The following is a 26,741-nucleotide window of genomic DNA, read 5'->3' as shown; positions in this document are numbered from 1 at the left end:
TATGAGCCCAGACACCTGCTGTTCCTTCACCCCAAGTTTATTACAAGCACTGGAGCCCAGGCACAGCAGGGAGCATGAGTTTTCTCTAGGCTCTGAAATCATGTTGTAAAATAAAATGTTGCAATAAAATTTTTTGTAGCTGTTAGGTGAATTTTATAAATCAAATCTAAGATTAAATACCATTTTTGAGCTGGGAGTTCAGAAACAGTTGTCTAAAAGGGAGCACCCGGCAAGCAGTGTGACATTCTGACCGCAAAGTCTCACTTAGGACTGTGTTCCTTCTGTTCTACGGGTGGTCAGAGGCTGTCACCAGCTCAAACCACTGCCTGAGAGCATCGCTGAGCGTCTCGGGAAGTGCGTTCACATCGCGTAGGATTATATAGAACGGGAATGGGAACTCTTCCATGTAGGATCGGATTTCAGGCATCTCTCCAGGCCCTTTAAATATTGGTACCTTGATGTCCAAGATAGAATCCTGGCCAAAAAAACACATTTAGAAATAAAAAAACTAAATCAGTGTCCTTGGCTAGCTCTTTTATGATCTCCTCTGCAGACAATTTTTAGGTCTCACATGTCTAATTCCTGCTTATAAAAATAGCTCTTATTACTAAGTAAAACAGAACTCTCAATAAGGAGGCGGCAGATCTCTTTCTGAGCACCCCTTCCAGGAGAATGGCCACTAAAAGGGAAGGAAAGGGGTAGATAAGCAAACCTGATTTCCCTACAATGGTATTTCCTATTCTCTACTTGGAATAATTCACGTTGAATTTTCAGCTTGCAATCCAGGCCTTAATGTGACCTGCAGAGACAGTACTTCCCCGGGAACAGACCACCCCGTGGACATCTTTCATGTAGCGACTGATGCTTCCTCCTTTGAGGAGGGCACTGCTGAGATCCAAGTACTTGGAAAGGCTGGTCTGTTTCCAACGGACAGGGCCCATCATCGAGGCTGCGATACCTGCAGCGACGCTGTGCAGAGGGAGATGACCCACCAGAGTACTAGTCAGCACAGAAAGTGGTAAGAGGATAGACTGAGTCAGTCTGAATACTGGCTTCCTTGTCATTACCTACAACCTCTGTGCTTCTGTCCTTCACTGTAGAGTGGGAATAACCATCCCTACATCACTGAGTTACTGCTCGGTTACATGAGAAAATAATTATAAAATGCCTAGAACAGTGTCCTTCAGGATGCCATGAATGTTATAGGAGTTCTCGGTATGACTGTGAGACCCAGGCCATTCTTCAGATAGAACAACTTGAAGGGAATCCCCAGAAAAGGGGCTTTTAGTAATCACTCACCCGTGAACTGGGATTGTCCAACACAACAAAAATGACAAAGATGTTAGCATTCCGGGCGGCCTGAACTGCTGCTAGGACTCTGTCTTTGCCCTCAAAGAAAAGGCCACGTCCATCAGAGACCACCAGGAGGAGCTGTGCAGTTTCTGTAGTAGAACATAACAGCAGAGGAACAACTCAACTCAAACGACAAATCAAACTACGTATGGGGACTTCCCTGGTGGCGCAGTGGTTAAGAATCCGCCTGCCAATGCAGGGGACACAGGTTCGAGCCCTGGTCCAGGAAGATCCCGGTCCAGGAAGATCCCACATGCCGCAGAGCAACTAAGCCCGTGTGCCACAACTACTGAGCCTGCACTCTAGAGCCTGCACGCCTAGAGCCCATGCTCTGCAACAAGAGAAGCCATTGCAATGAGAAGCCTGCGCACCACAAGGAAGAGTAGCCCCTGCTCGCCGCAACTAGAGAAAGCCTGCGCGCAGCAATGAAGACCAACGCAGCCAAAAATAAGTAAACTACGGACAGTAAGACAAATTAGTGCAGGCTTTCTCTGTGCTATCAAAACCAAGCAGTTCTCTGAAACTGGTGAATTCTGGGCACAAATAAAGGGGGCCTCCAATTAGATCTATTACTTTGAACGTGTGAGTCACAGACAAGGCTGCACAAAGACATACAAAACTTCTGTCAATAAAACAATTTCCCAGTAGTGCCTTGGGGAATGTCACATTTAGATCAACTTCGTTGTACAGCAACATGTGAGAATTAAAACATATGTTTATGGATATGAAGTATAAAAAGAGCAGTCCTGAGTAGACCATTAGAAGAAAGTGCCCAAATCAGAAACCTAGAACTGTATCTTCCAAATTTCAGTCATTGTTAGCTTCAGATTTCTGTCAATTTCTTGTACCTAAATTGTTTTTTTCTTGTAAAAAAACTTAAATAGAAATTTAAACAAAAACTTAAATAGAAGGGACCACTAAAATGAACAGTGAATAAAAATGTATTAAAATTTTTAGCATATTATATTTTTAGCATATTTTCCAGTGAAAGACTGTTGTGCTTAAAGGCAGGCCGTCTCTGTCAAGGAAGGTTAGCAAGTGTTGAGAGGCATGAATGACCTGCTTCAAAGGGAAGTCTTCCCATGGTACAATCAGAATTGAGGATTTAGGGAAAGGCTAAAGAACTGGTGTGCCGCAAAAGCTCCAAATCAATCGTGGATGGATTAGCTGGTTTCTGAATTATGTCCTTCTCCATTTTCCTTTGTTATTAAAATACTGAAGAATACTCTTTACATTTAATTCCACATACCCTTACTCCTTTCATTCACAGTTGAACTCAAATCTATCAAATATATACTAGTTAATTACAAACTAGTTGGTGTCTACCTTCTCCTTTGATTATAAGCCTCTTGAGTATGGGTTCAATAAAAGTTTCTGAATGAATGAACGGGTGAGTAAAAAATTCCATGAATGTTTAATACCTCTGCCTCATCCCGTTTATGTGTTTTCCTACAGAGCTTACACTTTAAAAGATGGTGATGGGTACACTGAGATGAAAAGCAACTTGCAAACAGTACGAGAACAGAAAAGCGTGTTATTAGCAAAGACCAAAGAACGCAGCTCACCTGGACTGATGTTTTGTGAGAGCTGCTGAGCGGCTGCAAACATGTTGGCTACAGACTCTAGAAACTAAACCAGAAATAGACAATTAGAAAACTATTTAAGCTCTCTTCCCACTATCACAGAGACTGAAATTACTTCTGGCACTTAAGTGATTATCAGATAACCATCTCAAATCTATAGCAATCAAACTGTCCCTTCCATCCATCCGTAAAGGACTGACAATCCTTGCACTTGGCATTTACGTTGGGTGCTGGCATTCTCAAGCACAGACAAGACCTGTGTCCCTGGCATATACCCCAGTAGTGTTCTACAAGACACCCCAAAGGAAAAGAAACACTTCCTCTGGGGGACAAGAAGTCAGTAATCCCCCAAATGAACCAAAGAGCCGTCTTCTTTCAAGAAAGGAAAACAGCTGAGCAAAAAAAAGAAGGCAAGAAAACATAAAATATCCAGTGTAACGAGAAGGAGGCTAAATTACGGCAAGAACCAGAAGGACAGAACTGTTACCCCATATGCTGTGTTTAGAACGTACGCCATGCCGAGCAAGCACTGGCTTCATTTCACATCATCTTCTCTAGGCTAAATGGTAGAGAGAAACTGGCCTTGACCCACTTGATAAGGGTACTGGGAGGTGGTTCATTTTTCCAAAATGTTCCAAACCTCTCAAAATAGGGAGCCAGAAAATCAATGATGCAAAGTCAAATGATCTTTGAAAAACTGAGAAAAAGAGATCACATCCTATTTAATAATGGATGCCAAGGGAGATTCTATTCCAGTGGTACACCAGCTGACGCTTAGGACTATTCTCTTCTGTAAATTTTACCATACTGGGGAGGAGGGAGTTCTAAAAATTATGTCTCTCCTATACCATAAAATAACTGCAGAAGACATCTGAAGTCATCAGCATACCTGAGCAATCTTGGTTTTCTTTTGTTGGAATTTGCAGAGCCGCAGAATCTGGGACCCTGAGTAATCACTGAACTGTTCGTGGAATGGGTGTAACAGCTTTACGGACTCTCCAAAACTTGGGGGAGAAAACCCAAATACAATGGGAGTTATTTTTTGTCATGCAAAAAAAGGCTGGTTTTCCCAATGGGAGTAAAAGGCACTCTTACCTGCACACCGCAATCTGACCCACTTCCAGAAAGGTTAGAGCATTTCCAATCACAGCCAGAGATTCAAAGGCAAGCTGTGAAACAGAAAGTGAAGGGTTGAAGAAATCGGAATATCCTCTACACCAATGCCTTTCAACCTTTTTTATACCAAGATTCCCACAGAAAACACTACTTTTTTGTTATGGCACACAGGGGAACAACATCAATATGGCTATTCACAACCAACTCAGAGGCTTTGGTGGCTTTGGTAGCCTTAGGCCCCGGCTAATAGCACAAGCGCCGAAACCCAATATCCTTTATACTAGTAGGAAAGGTCTGCTCTAGACATCATCCAATAAAAGCGATCTTGAGAAATTTGGTCCATAAATTTTTAAGGTTTCTTCCCCCTTTTTTGACTATATAAAGTAATCTCTCACGGGTAAAAGATTTTAAAAACCAATTTATTCTAATCTATGCATAAATGACAGTATAGTTTCAGAATTTAAATTCAGTTAAAAAGATGACGATACTTGTAGCAACTAACATCTGTTGAACGTGCATCAAGTGCCAGGCTCTAAACTGAGTGCTCTGCATACATGACTTCACTTAGTCTCATGACAGCTCTGAGCTTGAGGTAAGTATTGTTATGATCATTTTTTCAGAAGGTAAAACTCACAAAATGAACTGCCCAAAGTCATGCGGTGCTAAGTGGGGAATTGAGACCTGAACACAGGTGCAGAGGTTACACTTTTTCCAGCAGAGCCTGTGCACAGCCTTCAGGCTGCTCACTGACTTGTGCTGGGCAACAGCATCACTGCGAAGACCCCCCAACTCTCCACGTCCCTGACGGCGGGGGGAGTGGGGGGGTCGTAACTCCACCCAGGCTCCTAAGCCTTGTTACTACTGATAGAACACTAACTCTACACAGACGTAAAGAAACATGTACTGAAGACATCTTCTTAAAAAATCAGGGATATTCAGGGCTTCCCTGGTGGCCCAGTGGTTGAGAGTACGCCTGCCGATGCAGGGGACACGGGTTCGTGCCCCGGTCCGGGAAGATCCCACATGCCGCAGAGCGGCTGGGCCCGTGAGCCATGGCCGCTGAGCCTGCGTGTCCGAAGCCTGTGCTCCGCAACGGGAGAGGCCACCAACAGTGAGAGGCCCGCGTACCGCCAAAAAAAAAAAAAAAAAAAAAAAATCAGGGATATTCAGATATTACGTTGTGCATGGTCTTAAAAGAATATAGTACATTCATTCAGTGGAAAGTAAACACTGACAAAGTTACTTACTCTGCAACTAGACAATAGCACGGCCATGCTAAGAAACACAACGATCTAAACGACCTACAGCAGTAAGACACCAACATTTTTGAGACGTCCTGAAATTGCCCCTTTGAACTTTTTAAATCTTATATCTTCTCAAATATGGTCTCATATTCTCAGAACTAACTGGTATTTCAAAGTGTTTTTTCGCCAGAACATATATTCTCAGAACTAACTGGTATTTCAAAGTGTTTTTTCGCCAGAACATATTTAAAACATTCAGGTAGCCCATCAAACTGCCACTATGCTTCTCCTCCTCACCTGTTTGGTATGGTTGTCTACCATGCTAGAGGAGTCATCGACAGCCAGACAAATCTGATACTGCCGTTTACTGGGCTTGGTCCTTCGAAGCCAAATCTTGTCTTTCCGAAACTGACTGGCAATGTATGGAATGACCTTCCGCATGTTCAGTCGCTTCCCAGTTCGATAGTCTCCTCTGTTAAATTTAACCAAACAGGAGCAAGATTAAGGATAAAATCACAGTAATAATAACTTATAACCAGTTATACCAAATAACCAGTAACCTGGCACAATGAAGTGTTACTGTCAATTGAGATTATTAAGGGCTGGGATCTTCTTGATCAGCAGCCAGAAACACTGGATATGTATGTGGCAAGAATAATTAGGTCCTTTTAGAAAATTTATAATACTTTTTAAAAAGAAAAAAAATGTCTGCATTGAATATTAAGTCTTGGATTCTCTTTTGTGTTCTGAAACTATGCTTCTGGACACATCTTTGGAAAGATCTAGGTAAGTGACGCATGCAGCAATTGAGTGATCCAACATGTAGAAGGTGAGCAGCACACACACCCAAAGGCTCAACCAATTCTCCCATCAGGTATTAATTAACTAGTCACAGAAAGTGCGTTCATACTGAACTTCCCAGAAACTTCTGTGGTAGAGATGATAAAATGGCAACAAGGTAAGGAACGCCATACTGGAGCCTGTGCAGCACAAGTGGCAACCTAGACGCCAACACCATAGCTGTTACGTGCTAATAAGCTCGGCAGAAAAGGTGGCGCTGCCATCTTTCCAGGGCACCATGAGTGCATCCAACGGAGAAGACTTACTTCAGCTTGGCAGCCTGGGTAGGCTCTAATATGAGACGAAGCTGTTCACACAGCTGTTGTGAAAGAGGTGCAGTTAAGACCAGGTAACTCTGCCACATCTCCACTGCTGCCTTCTCCTGTGACAACAGCAACAACATGTAAGTTACCCTTAGAAGGCTGGAGCCAACCAACGTCATTACAGCAAGATGAAGGCCTGCAACAAAGCAGTAGAAAACAACCTGCTTCTCTTGTCAAACTGCTATCTGATTCACCTGGTTTAAAATGTCTCCTTCCTGGGCTTCCCAGGTGGCACAGTGGTTAAGAGTCCGCCTGCCAGTGCTGGGGACACGGGTTCGAGCCCTGGTCCGGGAAGATCCCACATGCCACGGAGCAACTAAGCCCGTGTACCACAGCCACTGAGCCTGCGCTCTAGAGCCCGCAAGCCACAACTACTGAGCCCGAGAGCCACAACTACTGAAGCCCGCACACCTACAGCCCGTGCTCTGCAACAAGAGAAGCCACCACAATGAGAAGCCAGTGCACTGCAACAAAGAGTAGCCCCTGCTCGCTGCAACTAGAGAAAACCCATACCCAGCAACGAAGACCCAATGCAGCCAAAAATAAATAAAATTTAAAAAGAAAATAATTAAAAATAATAAATAAATAATAAATAAACAAAATGTCTCCTCTTCCACCAAAGCCACAACTCATAGTTCCAATGAGAAAATAAGGTAATAAAATACTGGAATTCATGACCAAATCAATGCCTTATTCACATCACCTATGAGGAGTATATAATGTGTACCCTTCACGTGGAGAGGGAGCCATGATGGGTAATTTTGGTGCCAGGAGATCCAGCCACTTGATCACGGTCTCTCAGGCTCATGTTTCAAAAACAAAAGTGACGAGTGCAAACCTCTCAAGTAACACTCAGCAGTGTGCTTATTTCCTGAACACAAAGCTCCATGGTTAATTTTTTTTTTTTGGCCAATTATGGCAGAGCAGTCAATACATGAGGTGAAAATAATTATTATTATCAGATACAAAATTAAAATATGTGTATTTAGTAAATATTAGTAAATTCAGGATGCAAGGTCATTGAAAAGGAAACATCTGGTTTATCTACACTGCCATATTATATCAGCTGGCAGTGTTCCAGGTGGCCTATTCAGAGTGACACAGTATAGACTTTTGTCCCATGTTTCAACCACTGTCACATCTATTACATCCATTACAGATTGAGCAATGGAAGTTAAAGAATTAAACACACCAGTTTCTCTGTTTTAATTAAGCTACAGATCTAGTGGCAAACCAGGCAGAAAACAATGGATAGATGTAGGTTTCAGAATTATAATTATATTCTCCATATACTCGGTCGCTTTGACCAAGGTAATTGGAGTTAAGAATCTATTAAGTTTCCTGTACCTTAAAAAACAAAAGTCAAGATATTTTATAAAAACACCAGTGACTTACTTCTTCTGGGTTTCCAGATTCGTGTGGCTGCCATGTTTCCAGCTGTCTCTCCAGCTCCTGTCTTAGTTCATTGACATCTTTTAAGAAGGGCTAAGAGGGAAAAGCCACGGATAGAGGAGACCCAGGTTGAAATCACCAACTCACTATACCTGGTTGCCTTATTCCCTGCAGTATGAACTCCCCCTGAGATGCAAAACTTGAGCAAATTTAATGGCACAATTAAGACACCAGACAACCATTCTTCTCATTATGTAGAGGCAAAATGGATAAAGGAAATAGTAACATTTAATAAATCCATCCCAGTAAAACAAAATACCCAGGAAGATATCAATAATGGAAATATTCTTTAATTAATCTAGACTATAATTAAGTCAAAGAATTAGGGACAACAACTCAGTTAATTTACGCTCTTCCTAAATGCAGGCATTAAGTCAACGATTCTTACTACTTAACCAACGTAAACTTAACTGTCCTGCAGGCTCCTCACACAAGGCTGGTGGATATGAGAGGAGTAGATGTGAGAGCCAGAGGTCCAAGGACAAGACCCACCATCGTGGCCAGGTCAGGACACCGACCATCCACGGTGACCCTGGGATTAACTGTTAGAAGTGTTATCTGCTCAGAGAACACGTCGTACCAACAGTACTCCTTAAAAGACTGATATGATACTCCAAAACAACCAGATGCTACATAAAGTTAAGACTAACATGTCTTAAGTTGTTTAAAAGCAACTTATAATTATGTTTTGTCAACTTATTGAAGTAGTAATTTGTGAATGTTTTAGTACCTGGAAAATCGTGTCCACAAGGAACTGATGAGCTGTATGAATGGTCGAATCTCGGCTTCTCTCTGGTTTCTCATTCTCTGTCTCCCTGTGGGATGTGTCTGTCCTGGGGTCTTGGTCTTCCTCTGTGTTAACAGTTTGGGTCTCCATCTCCATCTCTTCAAAGCCTGTTCTCACACCATAATGTCAACATGAAGACTCAGCCTTCGCAGTCACGTGTCAATCCTAACAATTACTCAGACTTCACTCATTCACTCCCCAGCACATTAACACCTCGGCTCCACGTGTCCTTTCTCTCTGACACAGTCTGCCAATTCTCACTCCCTTAACTTCCCCCTCTTCCCACCCTGATATGGAAGGCGGCTGTTCTGGGAGGCGGAAGTGGGGGGAGACTGTTTTACCCTGACAAGCCTCACAGAACTGTGTGACCCATTAAACTATGTTCATGCAAATAAATAAACTATGTGCATGCAGAACTTTGACAGAACCAAAAACTAAAATCACATCATAGCTCCATTTTATAGATGAGGAAGCTGAGCCAAAGAAGACAAACGATTTGCCTCAACCTATAAAGTAAGTAAGTAAGAGAGAGTCTGGATTTGAACCTAGAGAGGTCTAATCACAGAGCTATGCCTTTCCCACTGTCCTGTAACAGCCAGGCAGTCAGCAGTTCTAACGCCCCTGAGAAGACGGAAGCAGAAGGAAAAGTTTTTGAATTTAGCAAGTTCTTCTGAATTTGCACTTATACCACTGCTGATAAAGCTATTTTTTCATGTGTTGAATGAATTTAAAAAACAGAACAGCCTTGTAATAGCACTTGGTCAGCTACGCAATGGAACTGTATGTAAGAAGTTTTGTTACCTTCTCACGTGCATTTCCCCTATTCTATTTCTTTAAACATTTTTTTAAATAAAATGTTTAAATATAGTATATTTTCATATAATTAAAAATACTGTTTCTTTAATAATCAAGAATATATTTTCTGGGGGACTTCCTTGGTGGCACAGTGGATAAGACTCTGCGTTCCCAATGCAGGGGGCCCAGGTTCGATCCCTGGTCAAGGAACTCGATCCCAGATGTGTGCCACAACTAAGGAGGCAGTGAGCCGCAACTAAGACCCGGTGCAACCAAATAAATAAGAAAGAAAGAAAGAAAAAAAAAGAATATATCTTCTGGTCATACTGGAGTATGTGTACTATTCTGTTTTCTTCTACATATTTAAAAAAGACTGCTGGGTTGGGCTTTGCTGGTGGTGCAGTGGTTAAGAATCGGCCTGCCAATGCAGGGGACACAGGTTCAAGCCCTGGTCTGGGAAGACCCCACATGCCGCGGAGCAACTAAGCCTGTGCGCCACAACTACTGAGCCTGCGCTCTAGAGCCCGTGCTCCACAGCCCATGCTCCACAACAAGAGAAGCCACCGCAGTGAGAAGTCCGCACACCACAACGAAAGAGTAGCCTCTGCTCGCTGCAACTAGAGGAAGCCCACGCACAGCAACGAAGACCCAACGCAGCCAAAAATAAATAAATAGATTTTAAAAATAAATAAAATAAAAAAATAATAAAGACTGCTGGGATTTTGTCTGAAACTCAAGTTTCAAGGGTGTCCGTGAAGGACAGTGTCCTGTAACACCTTCCACCTTCCTACTCCCAAATGAAACATGTACAGGGAAATTATGGGCAAATGAATCTCTAAGCCATGGGTTAGGATGGGGAAAGAAGTGACCAAGCGCGACTGCAGCACCAGAGAAATGGCTTCTGTGAGTCGGAGAGCTTAGGCAGGAGGGTGTGCTCACTGCAGGACTCACCCGGCCCAGCTGTGCGCCCCGACCTGGCTTCCTGGGACTCCAGCTGCTCCGTGTCTACTGCGCAGAGCTCCTCCTGCTCGCCCATGCCCGCGGAGGCGTCCTCTGTCTCCTCCTCTTCCCAAGCCTTGCCGGGGTCCTTTGCAGACTGCTGCTGCTCCGTGCTAGCCACATCTGCCAACAGAGTGCACACATGTGAAAAGGTCAGCTCTCTGCAGACAAAGCCATCACGAGTGGGTGTGCTTTTGGTCATTCGTACTTCCCAACATTCTGCCGCTGACTGGTTATGTGGCTTGGACACAGTACTTGGCTTGTCTGTGACCTACTGATGTAAGTGCTTAACACTACCCCCCTTGCCCCCCAGCCAGAAGCTTCAAGGATACAGTGTAACTATACATGTGACCATAGATTGGATGTTCAGCTGGGTTTTTATTGCCATGACCAGAGACTGAACCAGAATAAACACGCCAGGCACGTGACTCAGAGCAGCTAATGAAATCATCCTCATTGCCAAGTTATGGGTGGAAAACCTGTAGTGATAAAGTATAACACGGGGCACAGAAAGATCAGCATGGGAATCCCAGCATCGTGATCTTGGACAAGTTCCTAAACATCTTTGGCCTCAGTGTGCTGATCTATAAAATGGAGAAATCCTAGCTGGTAAAGACTGTCAGAGGAACTCCATGATCATGCTGCAAAGGCTCCGAACGGTGCTGGGCACAAGGTAAAAGCTCCATGCGTGGCAGCCATCACTGGTATTGCTTCGTTTTTCTTAAAAGTGGGGACAGGGAGAGAAAAGAGTAATCCACAGCAGAGCAGTCTTTTTGTACCATCCTCACAGTACACATTATCAACACCAGCTTACATATTAGGAACGAAACGGTGAAAAGTTACCAAGAGAACTTGAAGCGGAGACTAAGTGACTGACTACTCCCTTTCTATGCTGAGATCTTTTTTCTCCTTGTTTGTTTGTTCATTTATGGCTGCGTTGGGTCTTCATTGCTGCGTGCGGGCTTTCTCTAGTTGTGGTGAGCGGGGACTACTCTTTGTAACGGTGCATGTGCTTCTCATTGCGGTGGCTTCTCTTGTTGCAGAGCACAGGCTCTAGGCACGCAGGCTTCAGTAGTTGTGGCTCGCGGGCTCTATAGAGTGCAGGCTCAGTAGTTGTGGCACACGGGCTTAGCTGCTCCGTGGCATGTGGGATCTTCTCGGACCAGGCCTCGAACCCGTGCCCCTGCACTGGCAGGCAGATTCTCAACCACTGTGCCAACCAGGGAAGTACTGTGCCAACCAGGGAAGTCCTCTCTCCTTTCTTGAAACACAGATTTCAAGTTCACAGCTCCTATCATTGCCGGGTGATTATGAAGAAATGTCCACTACTCAGAATCCCTGAGATCAGTGCTGGGTTTGGATACGGCCAACCATTACCAAAGATATTTAAAAGGCTTACACTAGACCCAGAACCCTGAACACTGAAACCCTGCACTTGGCTACAGATATCTTTATATCAAAAACAAACTATATTTCTGCACAGTTCTTATTAGAAGGAAACTAGTTTAAAAAGCCATTTCCCCTCCCTCCTAAGATGACTTTTAAGAACACCTGGTGGGCACACAGCATAAGCACTCACAGAGCTCAGTAAGCAAAGGAGAAGCCTTCCCTGCATCATACCATAGGTCTGTACGTCATAGGGCTCGCTACCCTGTTTAATGTGCTCAAATGCTTCTGCGTCCTCTGCCTGGGTCTGGGCCGGGCCCTGCTCGGTGTGGCTGTCCGTGTCCACAGTCCTCAGCCTCTTGTGCACACGCTCATTGTGGTCACCCATGGAGCGTTCGTTGTCGGCCTGCCCAGGTTTCCTCTTAAAACTCTGCAGGAAATATGAGGAAATTCATCAGAACCTTGTCTGTAATGGCAAAAAGAGTAAAAATAATCATAATATTTATCCTCAGGGGGCTGATTAAGTTAATCAGGTGTACCAGACAAGAGTGGATTTCAGTGAAGCTGTTAATAGGAAGATCTCTAAATACATATACAGAGCAATCTCTGTGATATACTTTTATACTTGAAACAAAGGCAAAGAGGCAAAGAAACACTCTCACACAGGGAGGTGCACACACACAAACATCCATACATATACTACATATGCAGAAAGTCCCTTAGAGAGAAGACAAGACTGGCAGCACCAATATGCTCTGAGGATAGTCCCTTGGGTGGCTTGAAGACAGGAATAAAATGGAAGCTTTTTAGGGGATTGGTTTCTATGTAATAATTTTGTATCACATGCATGAATAATACCCCATTTTAAAAAGCCTTATTTTTAAAACACAATAAGAGGGAATTCCCTGCCAGTCCAGTGGTTAGGACTCGTCGCTTTCACTGCTGGGGCCTGGGCTCAATCCCTGGTTGGGTAAATAAGATCCCACAAGCCATGCAGTGCAGCCAAAATAAATTAAATTAAAAAAAATTTAAAAATAAAACACAAAAGAGAATGGACAGTGAACAGAGTTAAGACTGGTTAGTCCTTGGCAACAACACACAACACCTGGTTTTTAGGCTCCATAATAAGAACTTAACATGATAAGGGTGTGTGTGTGCGTGCATTGTGCATCTGTGTGTGTCTTGTGTGCGTGTGTGTGTGCGTGTCTGTGTGTGTGTGTGTGTGTGTGTGTGTGTGTGTGTGTGTGTGTGTGTGTGTGTGTGTGTGTGTGTGTGTGTGTCTGTCCCCACACAGGGAAGAAGCCCCAGCTGGGAAAGCCCCACAGTCCTGGTCTGCTCACCAAGGCTGACATCATGGTGAGACAGCAAAGGCTGGGAATTTGGTGTGTTTTTTTTTAAAAACCATTACATTTAGAACATCATTTTACATGCAGCCTTCACCTAAGTTTAGGTGAAGAGTGATAGAGACCTGTGTGTTTTTCCTGGTGTTTTTCTGAGAGGCCAACCGGGCAATGAAGTTGGATTCATGGCCTTCTGCCTGGTTTGCATCCGCAGCTCCACTGCCGTGTTCCTGTGAAATCCAAGCCACAAAGAATGAGGTGGAGGAAGCTGTGCAAGCATCTGGTTACCGACTGCACTGTGTACAGCTCCTCTCACCATTCTCATCTCACAGTCCCATGCAGTCGGCACTCTATATCCGGGGACCGGAGGGCCCACTGCACTGTGCCAGTTTACATAAGGGACTTGAGCAGCCTCGGATTGGGGTACCCTGGGGGTCTTGGAATCAATCCTTCTTGGACCCCAAGGGACAACTGTGACCATACCTGCCTGTCTGCTCTGGAACTCACCCATGACTAAGGCTTGGCCTGTGGGCAGAAACGAGAGCATCTAGACCTGAGTCTGTTACCCTCTTGCGGGCCTTCGTTAGTTCCTTGTCTACAGGAGGTAATGGCTTACTCTGAAGGTGGGACAGACCTCAATTTGAAACCAGGCTTCATCACCAACCAGCTGGGTACTCTGGAGACTGTCATTTAACTTTACTGGAGCTTATTTAACTCAGATATAAAATGGAGAACATAGGGACTTCTCTGGTGGCACAGTGGTTAAGAATCCGCCTGCCAATGCAGGGGACATGGGTTCCATCCCTGGTCCGGGAAGACCCCACATGCCGCGGAGCAACTAAGCCTGTGCGCCACAACTAGTGAGCCTGTGCTCTAGAGCCCAAGAGCCACAACTACTGAGCCCACGTGCCACAACTCCACAATAGAAGCCACTGCAATGAGAAGCACGTGCACAACGAAGAGTAGCCCCCACTCGCTGCAACTAGAGAAAGCCCGTGCACAGCAACGAAAACCCAACGCAGCCAAAACTAAATAAAAGAAAAATGTTCTTAAAAAATAAAAAAATAGGGCTTCTCTGGTGGCACAGTGGTTGAGAGTCCGCCTGCCGATGCAGGGGACGCGGGTTCATGCCCTGGTCTGGGAAGATCCCACATGCCGTGGAGCGGCTAGGCCCGTGAGCCATGGCCGCTGAGCCTGCGCATCTGGAGCCTGTGCTCCACAACGGGGGAGGCCACAACAGTAAGAGGCCCGCGTACCGAAAAATAAATAAATAAAAAATAAAATGGAGAACATACAAAGAACAATAATATCTATCTTATAGGGCCACGATGAAGACTTGCTAAAGTAATGAAATGCTCAGCACCTAATGGGTGCTCAGTAAATGGTTTGGAAGGGGGATGAGAAATATAAACCGTTGTAATTATTGCTGAGAAAGTAGGGGTGCAGAGAGGCCAAGGGAGTTGTCCAGAGAAACCTCTGAGTAGCAGGCCCTCCAACTTCCAGGTCTCCTTCCAGGCTGCCAGTGCCCCAACTGGGCCACAAAAGACACATCACCCTATGTCAAGGAATGAAGAGGTACTTTCCATTTGAAATTAAAATGTTTAGAAGCCTGGTGAACAGCGAGGAAAAGGGAAGCACTAGTAGATACTACAGCCATACCACTGCATGAAGTCTCAAATTCAGCCCTTCTTTCCTTAGGAGCTTTCTAAATATCATTTGAACTTGATTCTCCCACAGAGAGCTACACTCTAATAACTTTTTCTCATTAAGCACATCACTTAAATAAAGTGTGTAAAAGTATTCTGGGATTTGTTCCAGGAGGCATATAAAAATAGGCGTACGGCCACTTTCTTAATGAACGGGAGATGATATTTTAGATGTCAACCACAAAAAAACATCACACACGACCCAATTACTGCTAAATAGAACTTGGTTTTGGACAGGGAGAAGAGGCCCTCCCAAGGGGCAGATGGCGAGGCAAAGAGGGCCCTTCACCTCCTTCCCCTGCTCCTTCTCGGGCGCGGCCCCCGCCAGCTCCACGGCACACTCGCTCTGCACGCTCTCCAAGCCCGTCTGCCCGCAGGAGTCGTGCTCTTTCCTCTCCGTAGCCTCTGGCACCTGCTGCTCCGCGTCAGAGTTCTCCCCTTCTTCTTCTTCTTCTTCCTGCATCTGCAGGGAAATCAAACACAGCATTAACTGCTCAGGAGGAAGAAGATGAGGTGGGGGGCCCCCCTCACCAAGGGGAGTCTGCAGGGAGGGGACCGGCCGAAGCGGGTCTTAAACAGAAACATAAAGCTGCTTGGCAAAGTAGCCTAAGAGAGATTCCAGCGGGAAGAAGGTAATTTTTTCTCATCATCATTATTTTTAATCGAAGACAAGCCAGACCCGCCATGATACCTGAGGCTGGAGACCCTGGTCAGCAGGGACGTCCTCCTCGGCACCTTCCTCACTGGCATCCTTGTCCTCCAAAGACTGCTGCTGCTCCTCTGCATTCTCTTCAGGATGCTGGGCAACATCCTTGTCTTGGTTGTCAGCTCCCGTGTCCATCTCTTCCTCCCCCTCCTCCTGGTCATCTTCACTGGAGCCTCCCTCAGGCTCGTGCTGACCCTGACCTTCTTTCTGGTCAGCCTCAGTCTCTTCGTTTATGTCTTCAGCTTCATGACCTGCTTCTACAGTATCCATTGGTTTGTCTTTAATTTCCAAAGGATTCTCTTCTGGACAGATGAAACCAAAAAAAGGAACACAGAATTTAAAAATCAAACAATGTGATTTCTTAAGATGGGATGTAGTTACACAAGTGTCTTATTATTATTCTCGAACCAGGAGTTGGCAAACTATGGTCCTTGGGCCAAATCTGGCCATCCACATATTTCTGCCAATTTCTCCACAAGTTTTACAGGAACACAGCTGCACCAACCGTTTACCTATGTGTTTCCCCCATCCATTCTGTATTACCTACAGCTGCTTTCACACTATAAGAGCAGAACTGAGTATTTGCAACTCTGTTGCAGCTTATGACCTGCAAAGACTGTATGTTTATTATCTGACCGACCCTTCACAGAAAAATTTTGCCTACGTCTGCTCTTAACCGTACTTACATATTGCACACAACTGTTTAGATGGTGCATTTCATTAAAGAATAAGTAACCCACTAAAAAATCCTAAAAGCCACCATAACAATAGGATTTTAGAACAGATAGGAAATGTCAGTCTAATTTTCAATTATCACTGGGAATAATTGGTAGACATCATTCTTTACCATACACAGAAAATACAACATATATTCAAATGGGAACGATCTAATTTAAACATTTTGTTTATTTAAAAGAGCTTTTCTATACTTTGGGCACTTCAGAAATCAGTTATTTTGTTAGCAAATAATTCTTTAAAATAACTGCTTCTTCAGATTCACAGAACTAGTGGTTACTAGTGTGTGTCTGTGTGTGTGTGTGTCTGTGTGCGTGTGCGGGGGTATGTGCTTGTGTGTTGGAGGTAGGAGAGTGGGAGGTACAAACTATCAGGTGTAAGGCTCAAGGATGTATTATACACCATGGGGAATAGAGCCAATATTTTGTAGTAACTGTAAATGGAAAGAACTGTATAAAACTTAAACATTTTTTTAATAGTAATTGCTTCTTAGTTTACGTACACAGTAGCTTAAAACGAGTCTGGATATTTTTCTAGGGCAAATGGCTTATTAGATTCTCAGTGGATTTTAATTTTATGCTTGGTTGTTGAATTTAAGGTTGAAGTAAGATTCCAAAATTATAAGTTAATGGAACTGCCTTAGAAGCAGCAGCTTATACTACATTTAAAAAGTAAACTAGAGGGCTTCCCGGTGGCACAGTGGTTAAGAATCCGCCTGCTAATGCAGGGGACACGGGTTCGAGCCCTGGTCCGGGAAGATCCCACATGCCGCAGAGCAACTAAGCCCGTGCGCCACAACTACTGAGCCTGCGCTCTAGAGCCCGCGAGCCACAACTCCTGAAGCCCACGTGCCTAGAGCCCGTGCTCCACAATAAGAGACGCCACTGCAATGAGAAGCCTGTGCACTGCAACGAAGAGCAGCCCCCGCTCACTGCAACCAGAGAAAACCCATGCACAGCAACAAAGACCCAACGTAGCCAAACAATAAAAATAAATTTATTTAAAAAAAAAAGTAAACTAGAGATTCACAGGGCGAAGACTGTTCTAAGCACGAACTACCAAATACCTTAAACGTGAGAAATGCATTTAAATTTATGAGCCATATACTCACCTCCTAGATTTAACAGACGTTAACATGTTACCACAAGCGTATCAAACTTGTCACTTATTTTTAAGAAATAAATGGTTCTGGACACAGCTGTCTGGATTCTGGATGCCTTTGCCCTTCCTACTTCCTCAGAGCTCATAACCTGAAGTTACTGTATATTATTCCTTTCTATGTGTTTGTACATTTGATGTATCCATAAACAATATATAGTACTGGTTCTTGTATTACATTTCCACCTAAATGGTACCTCTCATTAATTCTTTTGTAACTTGCTCTTTTCCAATATAGTGTTTTTAATAGCTTTCTACATATATAGCTGATTCACTAAGAAGCAGAGCCTGGCTGGCGCCACCTTTCATCTGGTTACCCACCACGACGGGGGCTCTCTATTTCAGCGGCACCGCGTACACAAGCTTCTGATACTAGACAGCACCCCCAAGGGGTCACACTCGGGTTGAACAGTGGGTGACAGAGGCGCTAGAGTACTGCCATGCCAAGTGATTTCTTTTGGGATTATTCCATTTCACTCCCCATGATGATTTCATATTTCAGACTAAGCGCACAACATACGCACAACAATCAACAACTTTTCCAGGAAAGCTGTGACTGGGCTCCATGAGAGGCCTGGCTCTACCTGGACTGCACGGTGTTTACATCAACCCATGAGATGGGGCACATGGTGACACTGTGGGGCAATGGAGCGGTGTGTGACAGCACCGCCTGGGACAGCAGCACTGAAACACAGGATAGGAGATGACAGGAGTGACAGAGATCTGCTGGCTTACAAGCTTTAGGTCTACCTAGAGGAGAAACACAACAAAGAAAAAGCGAGGAATTTTATCAAACTGGAATTGTGCTGACCAGACACAATAAAGACCTGGCCATGACACTGGCCTGAAGAGAAATCTGTTACTGCTCAGTTTCAGTGACTTCCAATGGGCTCTTTAGGTTTCGAAAGACACACCTTCTCCGTCTTCGCGGTCTGTGTCCCCATCACCATCCTTGTCTTCACTGTCTAGGTCCAAGTCATCTGGAAGGTCCAAGGCCTCAGGTTCGGGCAGCTTTTCCTGATTACCATGGTAAGGGTCCACCTCGTTCTCATCATATTCCCTCTTTGGACAACGGACAGAACAGGAAAAAAAAATTAAAATGAACTTTTAAAAAGTGTAGCATTCAGGGGCTTCCCTGGTGGCGCAGTGGTGGAGAGTCCGCCTGCCGATGCAGGGGACACGGGTTTGTGCCCCGGTCCGGGAGGATCCCACATGCCGCGGAGCGGCTGGGCCCGTGGGCCGTGGCTGCTGAGCCTGCGCGTCCAGAGCCTGTGCTCCGCAGCGGGAGAGGCCACAGCGGTGAGAGGCCCGCATATCGCAAAAAAAAAAAAAAAAAAAGGTGTAGCATTCACATATAATCAGCTCAAAGCACAGTTGACTCTTGAGCAACACAGGTCTGAACTGTGTGAGTCCACTTACGTGGACCACTTATGCACTTTTTTTTCAATAAATAACGTGCTCCAGTGCCACACAGATCTGTGGCTGGTGGGACCCACGGATGTAGAGGGCCAGCTGTAAAGTTACACACAGATTTCCAACCCTGCAGATGGTCAGTGCCCCCAGCGCCTACATTGCTCAAGGGTCAACTGTAGTTATGCTGAGAGAATACAGTGTCTCTTCCCTAAAATTACCAGCACACATTAGAATTTTACCAATATGTTTTGAATTTTCACGTTGGAATTTCAAGTTTCACTTTCAGTGCACATTCTCCACTGATAAGAGGTGCTGCGTTACTTAATCTCAAAGAGGACACGGAAGTTTATGGGAAGAAATATAGAAAAGGACCACAGGTTTTAGCTTCCAAACTACAGCATGAGTCCAAACAGCATGAAGACCACCTCATCGGTAACCAATAGTTAGATATTTTATGGCCAGTTAAGAGGCTCTGTTACACATTCCCTTATGAGGCAATGGGAAAACAAATGATAAGCAGGGGAAAAAATGTCTTGAGACACCCTAGGAGCTGTGCGTTGCAGTGGCGCTGGCCTTGAGTCAGGAGAGCAGGTTGGTTTTGAATCCTCATTACCTCATCTATTTGTTCATTAATTTTATCTTGGCCTTGCTCATCATCAGCTTCTGCTTCTTCCTTTCCTTCCTTCTTATCTTGCTGGGTTTTATCTCTGTTTGACTTCCCAGCATCCAAGTTGTCATCTTTAGCAACAAGTTCAGGATCTTCCTAAATATTAGAGGAAGAAAAAACACAAAAATCCTCGCTCTCAATATGAAAAACTGCTTTCACATAGGGTGACCCTACCTAACGCAGCTCTTAGACACATATTGGGCCAACCCCATGGAAACATCCAGCCGACAGGGCATATGTAATCCTGGAGGGGACGTGCAGGTCTGCCCGGATGGCAGCAGTGAGGGCAGGTGTGTGAACAGCGGGGGTGGGGAGTTGTCGTGAACATGCAGGTCAGGCTACTCTTTTAGCTGTGAAGACAGTCGATAACCTAGATAGCAGAGGAAAAAGAAGAAACAGAGATGGAAGAAACAGAAGAAGAAAAACCAAGACAGAAAAGGACGAGCAGTGAACAGCAGGGAGTGGTATTTGGGAGGAAGACTGCGTCCTCTCGACCTAGGGACTATGTGATGGAGGGAATCTTTTAATTACCTCGTCCATTCCTGGTCCTGTTTCTTCAGTTTTACTGTCTTCTTCCTCCTCATCTTCCTCACCGTCGTCATCACCCCAAAGCCTCTCATCTAGTTTGTCAGCTTCCTCACCATTCAGATCGCCCATCTGTTTATCCAGGTCTCCACCTTCACTATCTGATTTCTCATCATCCTCTTCTGAAAGGGAAGAAGGCGATGAGCTTAGTTCAGCAGATCCCCAAATTGATCTGTTCCTGTGTATGTAGGAGAGGCGAGGGCCGGGCAAGGGTCCTACCTGGGATTTACTGCCTGTTTCTACAGAACACCCTAGAGGAGATGCTTTAGATCTCAAGTAGTCCTACTGTGTTTTGCAGACTGTTTGGAGGAGGAAGGAGGTCTGTGACGTGTTATGTTGACAGACTGTAAGGAGGGTGGTGGAACAGCTGTCAGGATGCCTAGTTCTGGTGCTGGGAGAATGTTCATTATGGCACTTCAGCAACCTCACTGGGTTTTGGCTTCTTACCTGGGAAATGATGAGGCGGGACTACGACATTTCCAAGGTTCCTCCCCATCTCCAACATACTCTATGTCAATGATTTTACCCAACATCTCAAATCATGTGTCTAGCTCAATTAACCAGAATTTTCTTGCCTTTGTCTTCGTTCAAGGTCTACTTTGACAAAGGTTATACCCTTAAACGCTACTTAGGCATGCATACATTCTTCTACTCTGAGGTCAGGTATCATTTCTGCAAGGCATTCACTTAAAGTAAGACACTGTATTTCAGATTAAACTTTGGACAGAAATTGAGGGCAATAGTTGAACTGTGGTTCAAACATGATAGATGATAATGTGCTGTAAGAAATCTTATTATCAAATAATTTTCAATGACATGTAATGTTCATAAGTTAAATGAAAAACGCAGACTACAGAACCACTTATGGTCTCTGCGTCTATATATATACACGCAAGAAATGGAAATAACCCCAAACTGATTTAAGTGATTTATTTGGGTGGTAGGCCTAAAGGGTATCGATTTGGATTCTGCATTTTTGTTCCAAATCATCTACAACAAATGTCTACTAATTCTGTAATTAGAAAGAAATATATATTTAAAAAACCCTCCCCAGAACAATTTAACTTGAGCTGAGAGCCAAGCTCTGGCAGGGACCATCTCCCTGCTCTTCTGGATTTCCCTGAAGGACACTGCGGAGTCACTGATCTGGCACAGGAGGCAGCCAGAACATCAGAGTCAGCGTCTCCGCTTACTCAAGAGCAGAATCTCCAAAATGGACTAGAGACTTCTGACCGGAGGTGGGGATGGCACAGGCATGTACTGATGTTTCCACCTGCAGTTATGCAGAGTAACCAACTTGTTCCAAAAGAGTATAATAGGCTCCTTACTGGAAATATGTAATTTCCTGTATAAAATATTTATTTTTCAAGAATAAGAATGAAGTGACAGATAAACTCAAACCTTGTTCTTCAAGCTCCCCATCATGCATTTTCCCGTCAAAGTCTTCTGACATCTCAATGGCATTATCCTCGCCCTTAATGTCTGATTTTGAGTCAGGATCCTCTTTATCCTTTTCTTGACCCTTCTGAAATGTATCTTCTGCCTGTATCAAAAAGCATTATAGAAACATAAATGCACACTGTAACATTACTAATGTTTATTCAGCTCTAATATAAATGCCAAGATTAATGGTATAAAATTATCTCTGGGGAGAGAAAATACACATAATTTGTGACTTGCTTTAACATTTCTGTAATTAATTTCCAGTTTTATTACATTTTTTGTTAGAGAATATAGAATTTTGTTGAGGTTTTCTCCATGAGAATTGTCTGTTTGCCAAGCCATGCAGCTTGTGGGATCTTAGTCTCCCGACCAGGGATTGAACCTGGGCTACCTGCGGCGGAAGCACAGAGTCCTAACCACTGGACCGACAGGGAATTTCCCTGAATTTTTTTTTTTTAATCCATACATATTAAAAAAGACTATGCATCCTCTGTAGGGTAAAAGAAAATTCATCAGTCTTATTATATTGCCCATAAATTTAATATCTGTTGTGTCACTTTGATCTCTCATAGACATTACCCAACTGTGAATGTAATTTTTCCCCCTACTGCTTTCCTTTTTATTTTATTATTGAAGTATAGTTGATTTACAATGTTGTGTTAGTTTCGGGTGTACAGCAAAGTGTACACATACACACACACTTTTTCAGATTCTTTTCCGTTGTAGGTTATTACAAGATATTTAATATAGTTCCCTGTGGTATACAGTCGGTCCTTGTTGTTTACCTATTTTATATACAGTAGTGTGTGTCTGTTAATCCCAACCTCCTAATTTATCCCTCGCCAGTGAATGTAATTTTCTTCACTTTTCCTTAAACTATATATTCCTACATAATCGACACTGTATTGGGGGCAAAAGATTCACATTGTTATGTTTCATTATAGCTGAATTTTTAAAGTTCTTTTTTTAAGATACAAAAGTAATAAAATCTCACTTAAAAATTTCTAAGCAAAACAGAAAGAATAAAGTTCCTCCAGCACCACCATCCTCCAAAACTCCCAAAGAAATTACCACTGGTGATGTTCTGGCACATACTTTAATCTGTAAGTACACGAACAGATGCTTAGAAATATAGATGGGGTATACCAATACCGGCCTCCCGCATCTTCTTCAACAAAAAGAGATTATGCTTGACAAACTGTTTTGCCATCTGCTTTTTTATTTAAGTTAAAAAATGTCTCCTAGATATATTTCCATGTTGTCACTTATAAACCTATCTCATTGTGTTTAATTATAGTATTGCTCTGCATGAATAGTATCATAAGTTAAATAATTCACAATTTCCACCAGTATAAATAATGCTGTAGTGAGCATCCTTGTGTAAACACACTCCATTATACACATATTTATTATCTTGGACCCTTATTAGCATTTGTACAAGAAAACATGGAATTCCTAGGTCAAAGAACACACACAATTTAAAATTTATTAGATACTGCCAAATTGTTCTGATAGCTTTCTATCCCACTTAATGTTTTTTACATTGGATTTTGTACTTTTCTGTTAGGTTTACGTTTTCCTTTATTTTTCCATTAACAAATTACTGTGTGCTAATTAAGATAAATTTGAGAAATACGGAAAACGGCCAAAATAACAACGTGTATGTTATCTGTGTATATATATCCACACACATAATGTACATGAGAGCTATGCCCCATAAACGCTAGCATTACTCTTTTGTTTTTTTTTTTATTTCTTTCCAATTTTCCCTTCAAAGGAAGAGAGGAAGCTTGGATTGGTTTGTTCCTTTATTTTTAATAAGTATAACCATACCTTAAATAGAAATTTATGCAGTGCTCTAAATTTAGAATATAAGTGATAAAAAGTAATTCCACTACCTCTTCTTTCTTCAAATCACGGTTGATTAATCCAAATAAAAGTAGTGTGTTTAAAACACTCCCAAATGAGATTGGAATTTAAAAAAGCAACACAACAATCTTAGTCCAAAGCATCTAAATATTTCAAAAGCATTCTTGATTCCAAATAAAAAAGGATAGCGATTATAAAAATGTCACCATGTCTTAAAGACATACAACAATAAAACCTATTAACAGCAAGCACTGGCATTGTTGTTTAATGCAATTATCACTTAAAATAGCCAAGCTTTTTATCCCTAAATGAACCACTACCAAAAATGCTCTCTTACAAGTCATCAGCAAAAGTTTTCCCATTTAAAATAAAAAAATTTTTAAATCATTTCCCTCCCAAATTATAGCTACAACCAATGACTGTGCTGCCGAAGTTCCTTTCTGTGGTCTTTAAGCTTTTAATTTACATCCACTCCCTAAGCTCCAGTATTCTTAGGTGCCTAGATCACAGTTTGAAAACCACTAACCTAGTAGAAAAACCATTTATATATGTAATTTAAATAGTGAAAAAGGAGTGAGCTTCTGTAAACTATATACATATTTCATGCCTGTGAAAACGTACCTGTTCTTCATTTTCTATCTGGTCACTCACATCCTTCACGCCCTCGCCTTCTCCAATCCCACCTCCCTCGTAGTCATGGAACTCAGTCGCTCCCTCTCCCGCTGAATCTTCCATAAATTCTTTGGGCAAGCAAAATCCCTCAAAAATAAAAAGAGTGAAAGTTAGGTAAAAAAAAAAAAAAAAAAAAGCAATAAAGAAGGGATTTCCAGTCCTGCTGCAGGAGAAAATACTGTAAATAAATGATTAATTCTTTTCTAGCTCAGTATTTTAAATCTGATTGAAGTACAGTAGACTTTTGTTGGTGACAACAGTTATTATGCAGTTTCAAAGCTTGACATCAGATTTAATATACAAGGTTTTGAGACTCTATGGAGGCCTCTGGTGTGTAGTAATCTGTCATCTGCCAAGACAAAAATTTGAATCTGTCATCTGCCAAGACAAAAATCCTAATACATTAGGACGGTATTTAAGGAGCAAGTTATGGGGTGGGGTGCGGCACAGAAACTCTCAGTGTCTAAATCCCAAAGGGGTTTTGTCCTTTACTTCTCAAATTAGTAAGCCTGAAAGGAAGGAGAGAAGACATGTAAACCCGGAGATACAGCAACTTGAAAGCAGATGCTACAAGTGAGAGATTTCATTTCCTTTCATTGAAGAAAATTTTGTGTGATGCTCCTCAAATAAAGTCATGTTTATTACAATACAAAAAAACATGCCTTCCCCTTCAGCTCTTGAAGTAAATCTGTCACTCTCAGGGAACGTGCTGTATCTAGCCTGGGCTGTTTGCTGCCAAGGCACCTGGCACCCTGGCACCCAGCATGGCAATGGGGTCTAGAGTTAAGAACAAGATCAGACACAGCAAGACTTGTGAAGAGTTAATAAAACTGTATTTCATGTCAGAAAACAGCCCAGGGCTTCCCTGGTGGCACAGTGGTTGAGAGTCCGCCTGCTGATGCAGGGGACACGGGTCTGTGCCCCGGTCCGGGAAGATCCCACATGCCGCAGAGCGGCTGGGCCCGTGAGCCATGGCCACTGAGCCTGCACGTCCGGAGCCTGTGCTCCGCAACGGGAGAGGCCATAACAGCGAGAGGCCTACGTACCGCAAAAAAAACAAAAACGAAAAAAAACAAATATCAACTACTAGTGTGTGGGACAAAAGTGAACAGAAAAAGAAGAAAATAATGGCTCTCAATCAGAAATTTTATCAGAGAAAGTACAAGCTATCAAGATCAAACTATCAAGCCAATCTAAGGATGAGAATGTACTACAAATAAGCTGTCAACTAACAAGACCAAGTTCCAAGACCAGCAAACACTGATTGTGACTTAGTTACACAGAACTAGCTTCCTATGGATTAAGTGCTTTAATCACAACCAAGATCTATTATCGTTTTTTTTTTTTTTGGCCTCGCCATGTAGCACGCGGGATCTTAGTTCCCTGACCAGGGATTGAACCTGTGTCCCCACTGCAGTGGAAGCTCAGAGTCCTGGACCACCAGGGAATTCCCCTAAATCTATTATCTTAGCACTGTGTCTAACCTACTTTCAAGTTCCCTCAGCACTCCTCAGAGAGGATAGGAACACAATTCGGACATTTAAATGAATGGAAAGGCAAACTCACCTTCAGGACATGTATTCTTAGAAAGTCGACTGAAAAATACATTTTGGTTAAGACAGTGAGATACACTATTTTAAAGAAATATGTTTAGATGCAGGCAGAATAACCATAAAGGAAGGAGATTCAGGATGTCCTTCTGCAGGTCACGTTACTACAGTGGCTGCAGCTGGGACAGCCACTGAGCTCCCAACACTTTGCTTTCATCAAAACCACTTGTACCCCACACCGCTACCCCCAAACACACACAGGTCTGACAGCCCACAGTCATTCTAGAACTTGTCAGACAAGAGAAATGGTGCAAGTGGACAAACGTAGTTAACCCAAATCTCAGGGCACCCTCAACATACACTGTCCTGCCACTGTCTTCTACATGCAAGTGTTTCCTCCAAGAAGTGATGGGATGTAAGACTGGCTCAGTGCCCATCAGATAGAGGGGGCAAATCTGAGAGGCGTTCATTTATCCATTACACAACAAATGTATGTATTTATCCTCTAGATACAAGGCATGGGCTTGCTCCCATTTTTTTTTAAACCATTTCCAGTATTCCAGATACTCAGAACTAAGAACTCTTGACTGTTTACAAGAAGCCTAGACCTCACCTTCAGTTTGTAAATTCCTATCTTCCTCAAGTGCATCTCACCTATACTATACTTAGATTCAGAAAAGATCTTAAAATACTAGGGACAAAACAAAAACAAAAAACTATATACTTAGTTGAAGGTGATTCTCACAAAAATGCAAATCCCATTTGTAAAATGAGGAAACTGAGGCTAAGTGACTCACTCACTCTGAGTCCCAGAACCGGACACCCTTGTGACTGGACCTACCACGCCAGGCTGGGCCTGTTAGTTCTGACTGCTGCTCCTGAATTCCAAGGGTAGGGTCTACAATCTCTGTAACTTCAGTGATTTTCACAGCACTGGGTACATGGCTGAATGATGAACGACTTCCCTATTAAAGACGCCCCTCCTAACGTTAAGAGCCCCGTTACCATTTCAGCATGCG

At 43.3% G+C, this 26,741-nt stretch overlaps 1 protein-coding gene across 1 annotated transcript in view; it reads right to left on the bottom strand.

Moving 5' to 3' along the window:
- Window positions 1-286: 286 nt before the first annotated feature.
- Window positions 287-26,741, bottom strand: part of MDN1 (midasin AAA ATPase 1) — a 152,735-nt gene continuing 126,280 nt past the window's right edge. The window contains exons 84-102 of the mRNA XM_065888608.1: window positions 24,118-24,259; window positions 21,590-21,727; window positions 20,135-20,310; window positions 19,550-19,699; window positions 18,438-18,585; window positions 15,616-15,932; window positions 15,214-15,381; window positions 13,347-13,448; window positions 12,113-12,308; window positions 10,445-10,615; window positions 8,642-8,805; window positions 7,855-7,944; window positions 6,403-6,518; window positions 5,594-5,768; window positions 4,032-4,105; window positions 3,826-3,940; window positions 2,919-2,982; window positions 1,300-1,442; window positions 287-475 (exon numbers count right to left, since the gene is read on the bottom strand). Of these exons, the coding sequence (XP_065744680.1) occupies window positions 287-475; window positions 1,300-1,442; window positions 2,919-2,982; window positions 3,826-3,940; window positions 4,032-4,105; window positions 5,594-5,768; window positions 6,403-6,518; window positions 7,855-7,944; window positions 8,642-8,805; window positions 10,445-10,615; window positions 12,113-12,308; window positions 13,347-13,448; window positions 15,214-15,381; window positions 15,616-15,932; window positions 18,438-18,585; window positions 19,550-19,699; window positions 20,135-20,310; window positions 21,590-21,727; window positions 24,118-24,259 (2,838 nt within the window). The remainder of the gene's footprint in view (window positions 476-1,299; window positions 1,443-2,918; window positions 2,983-3,825; window positions 3,941-4,031; window positions 4,106-5,593; window positions 5,769-6,402; window positions 6,519-7,854; window positions 7,945-8,641; window positions 8,806-10,444; window positions 10,616-12,112; window positions 12,309-13,346; window positions 13,449-15,213; window positions 15,382-15,615; window positions 15,933-18,437; window positions 18,586-19,549; window positions 19,700-20,134; window positions 20,311-21,589; window positions 21,728-24,117; window positions 24,260-26,741) is intronic.

This window comes from Phocoena phocoena, chromosome 12 (genome assembly GCF_963924675.1).
Source record: "Phocoena phocoena chromosome 12, mPhoPho1.1, whole genome shotgun sequence".
In the NCBI taxonomy this organism is placed as follows: Eukaryota; Metazoa; Chordata; class Mammalia; order Artiodactyla; family Phocoenidae; genus Phocoena; species Phocoena phocoena.
The sequence above is the reverse complement of the archived record's forward strand: the minus strand, read 5'-3'. Positions and strand labels throughout refer to the sequence as shown.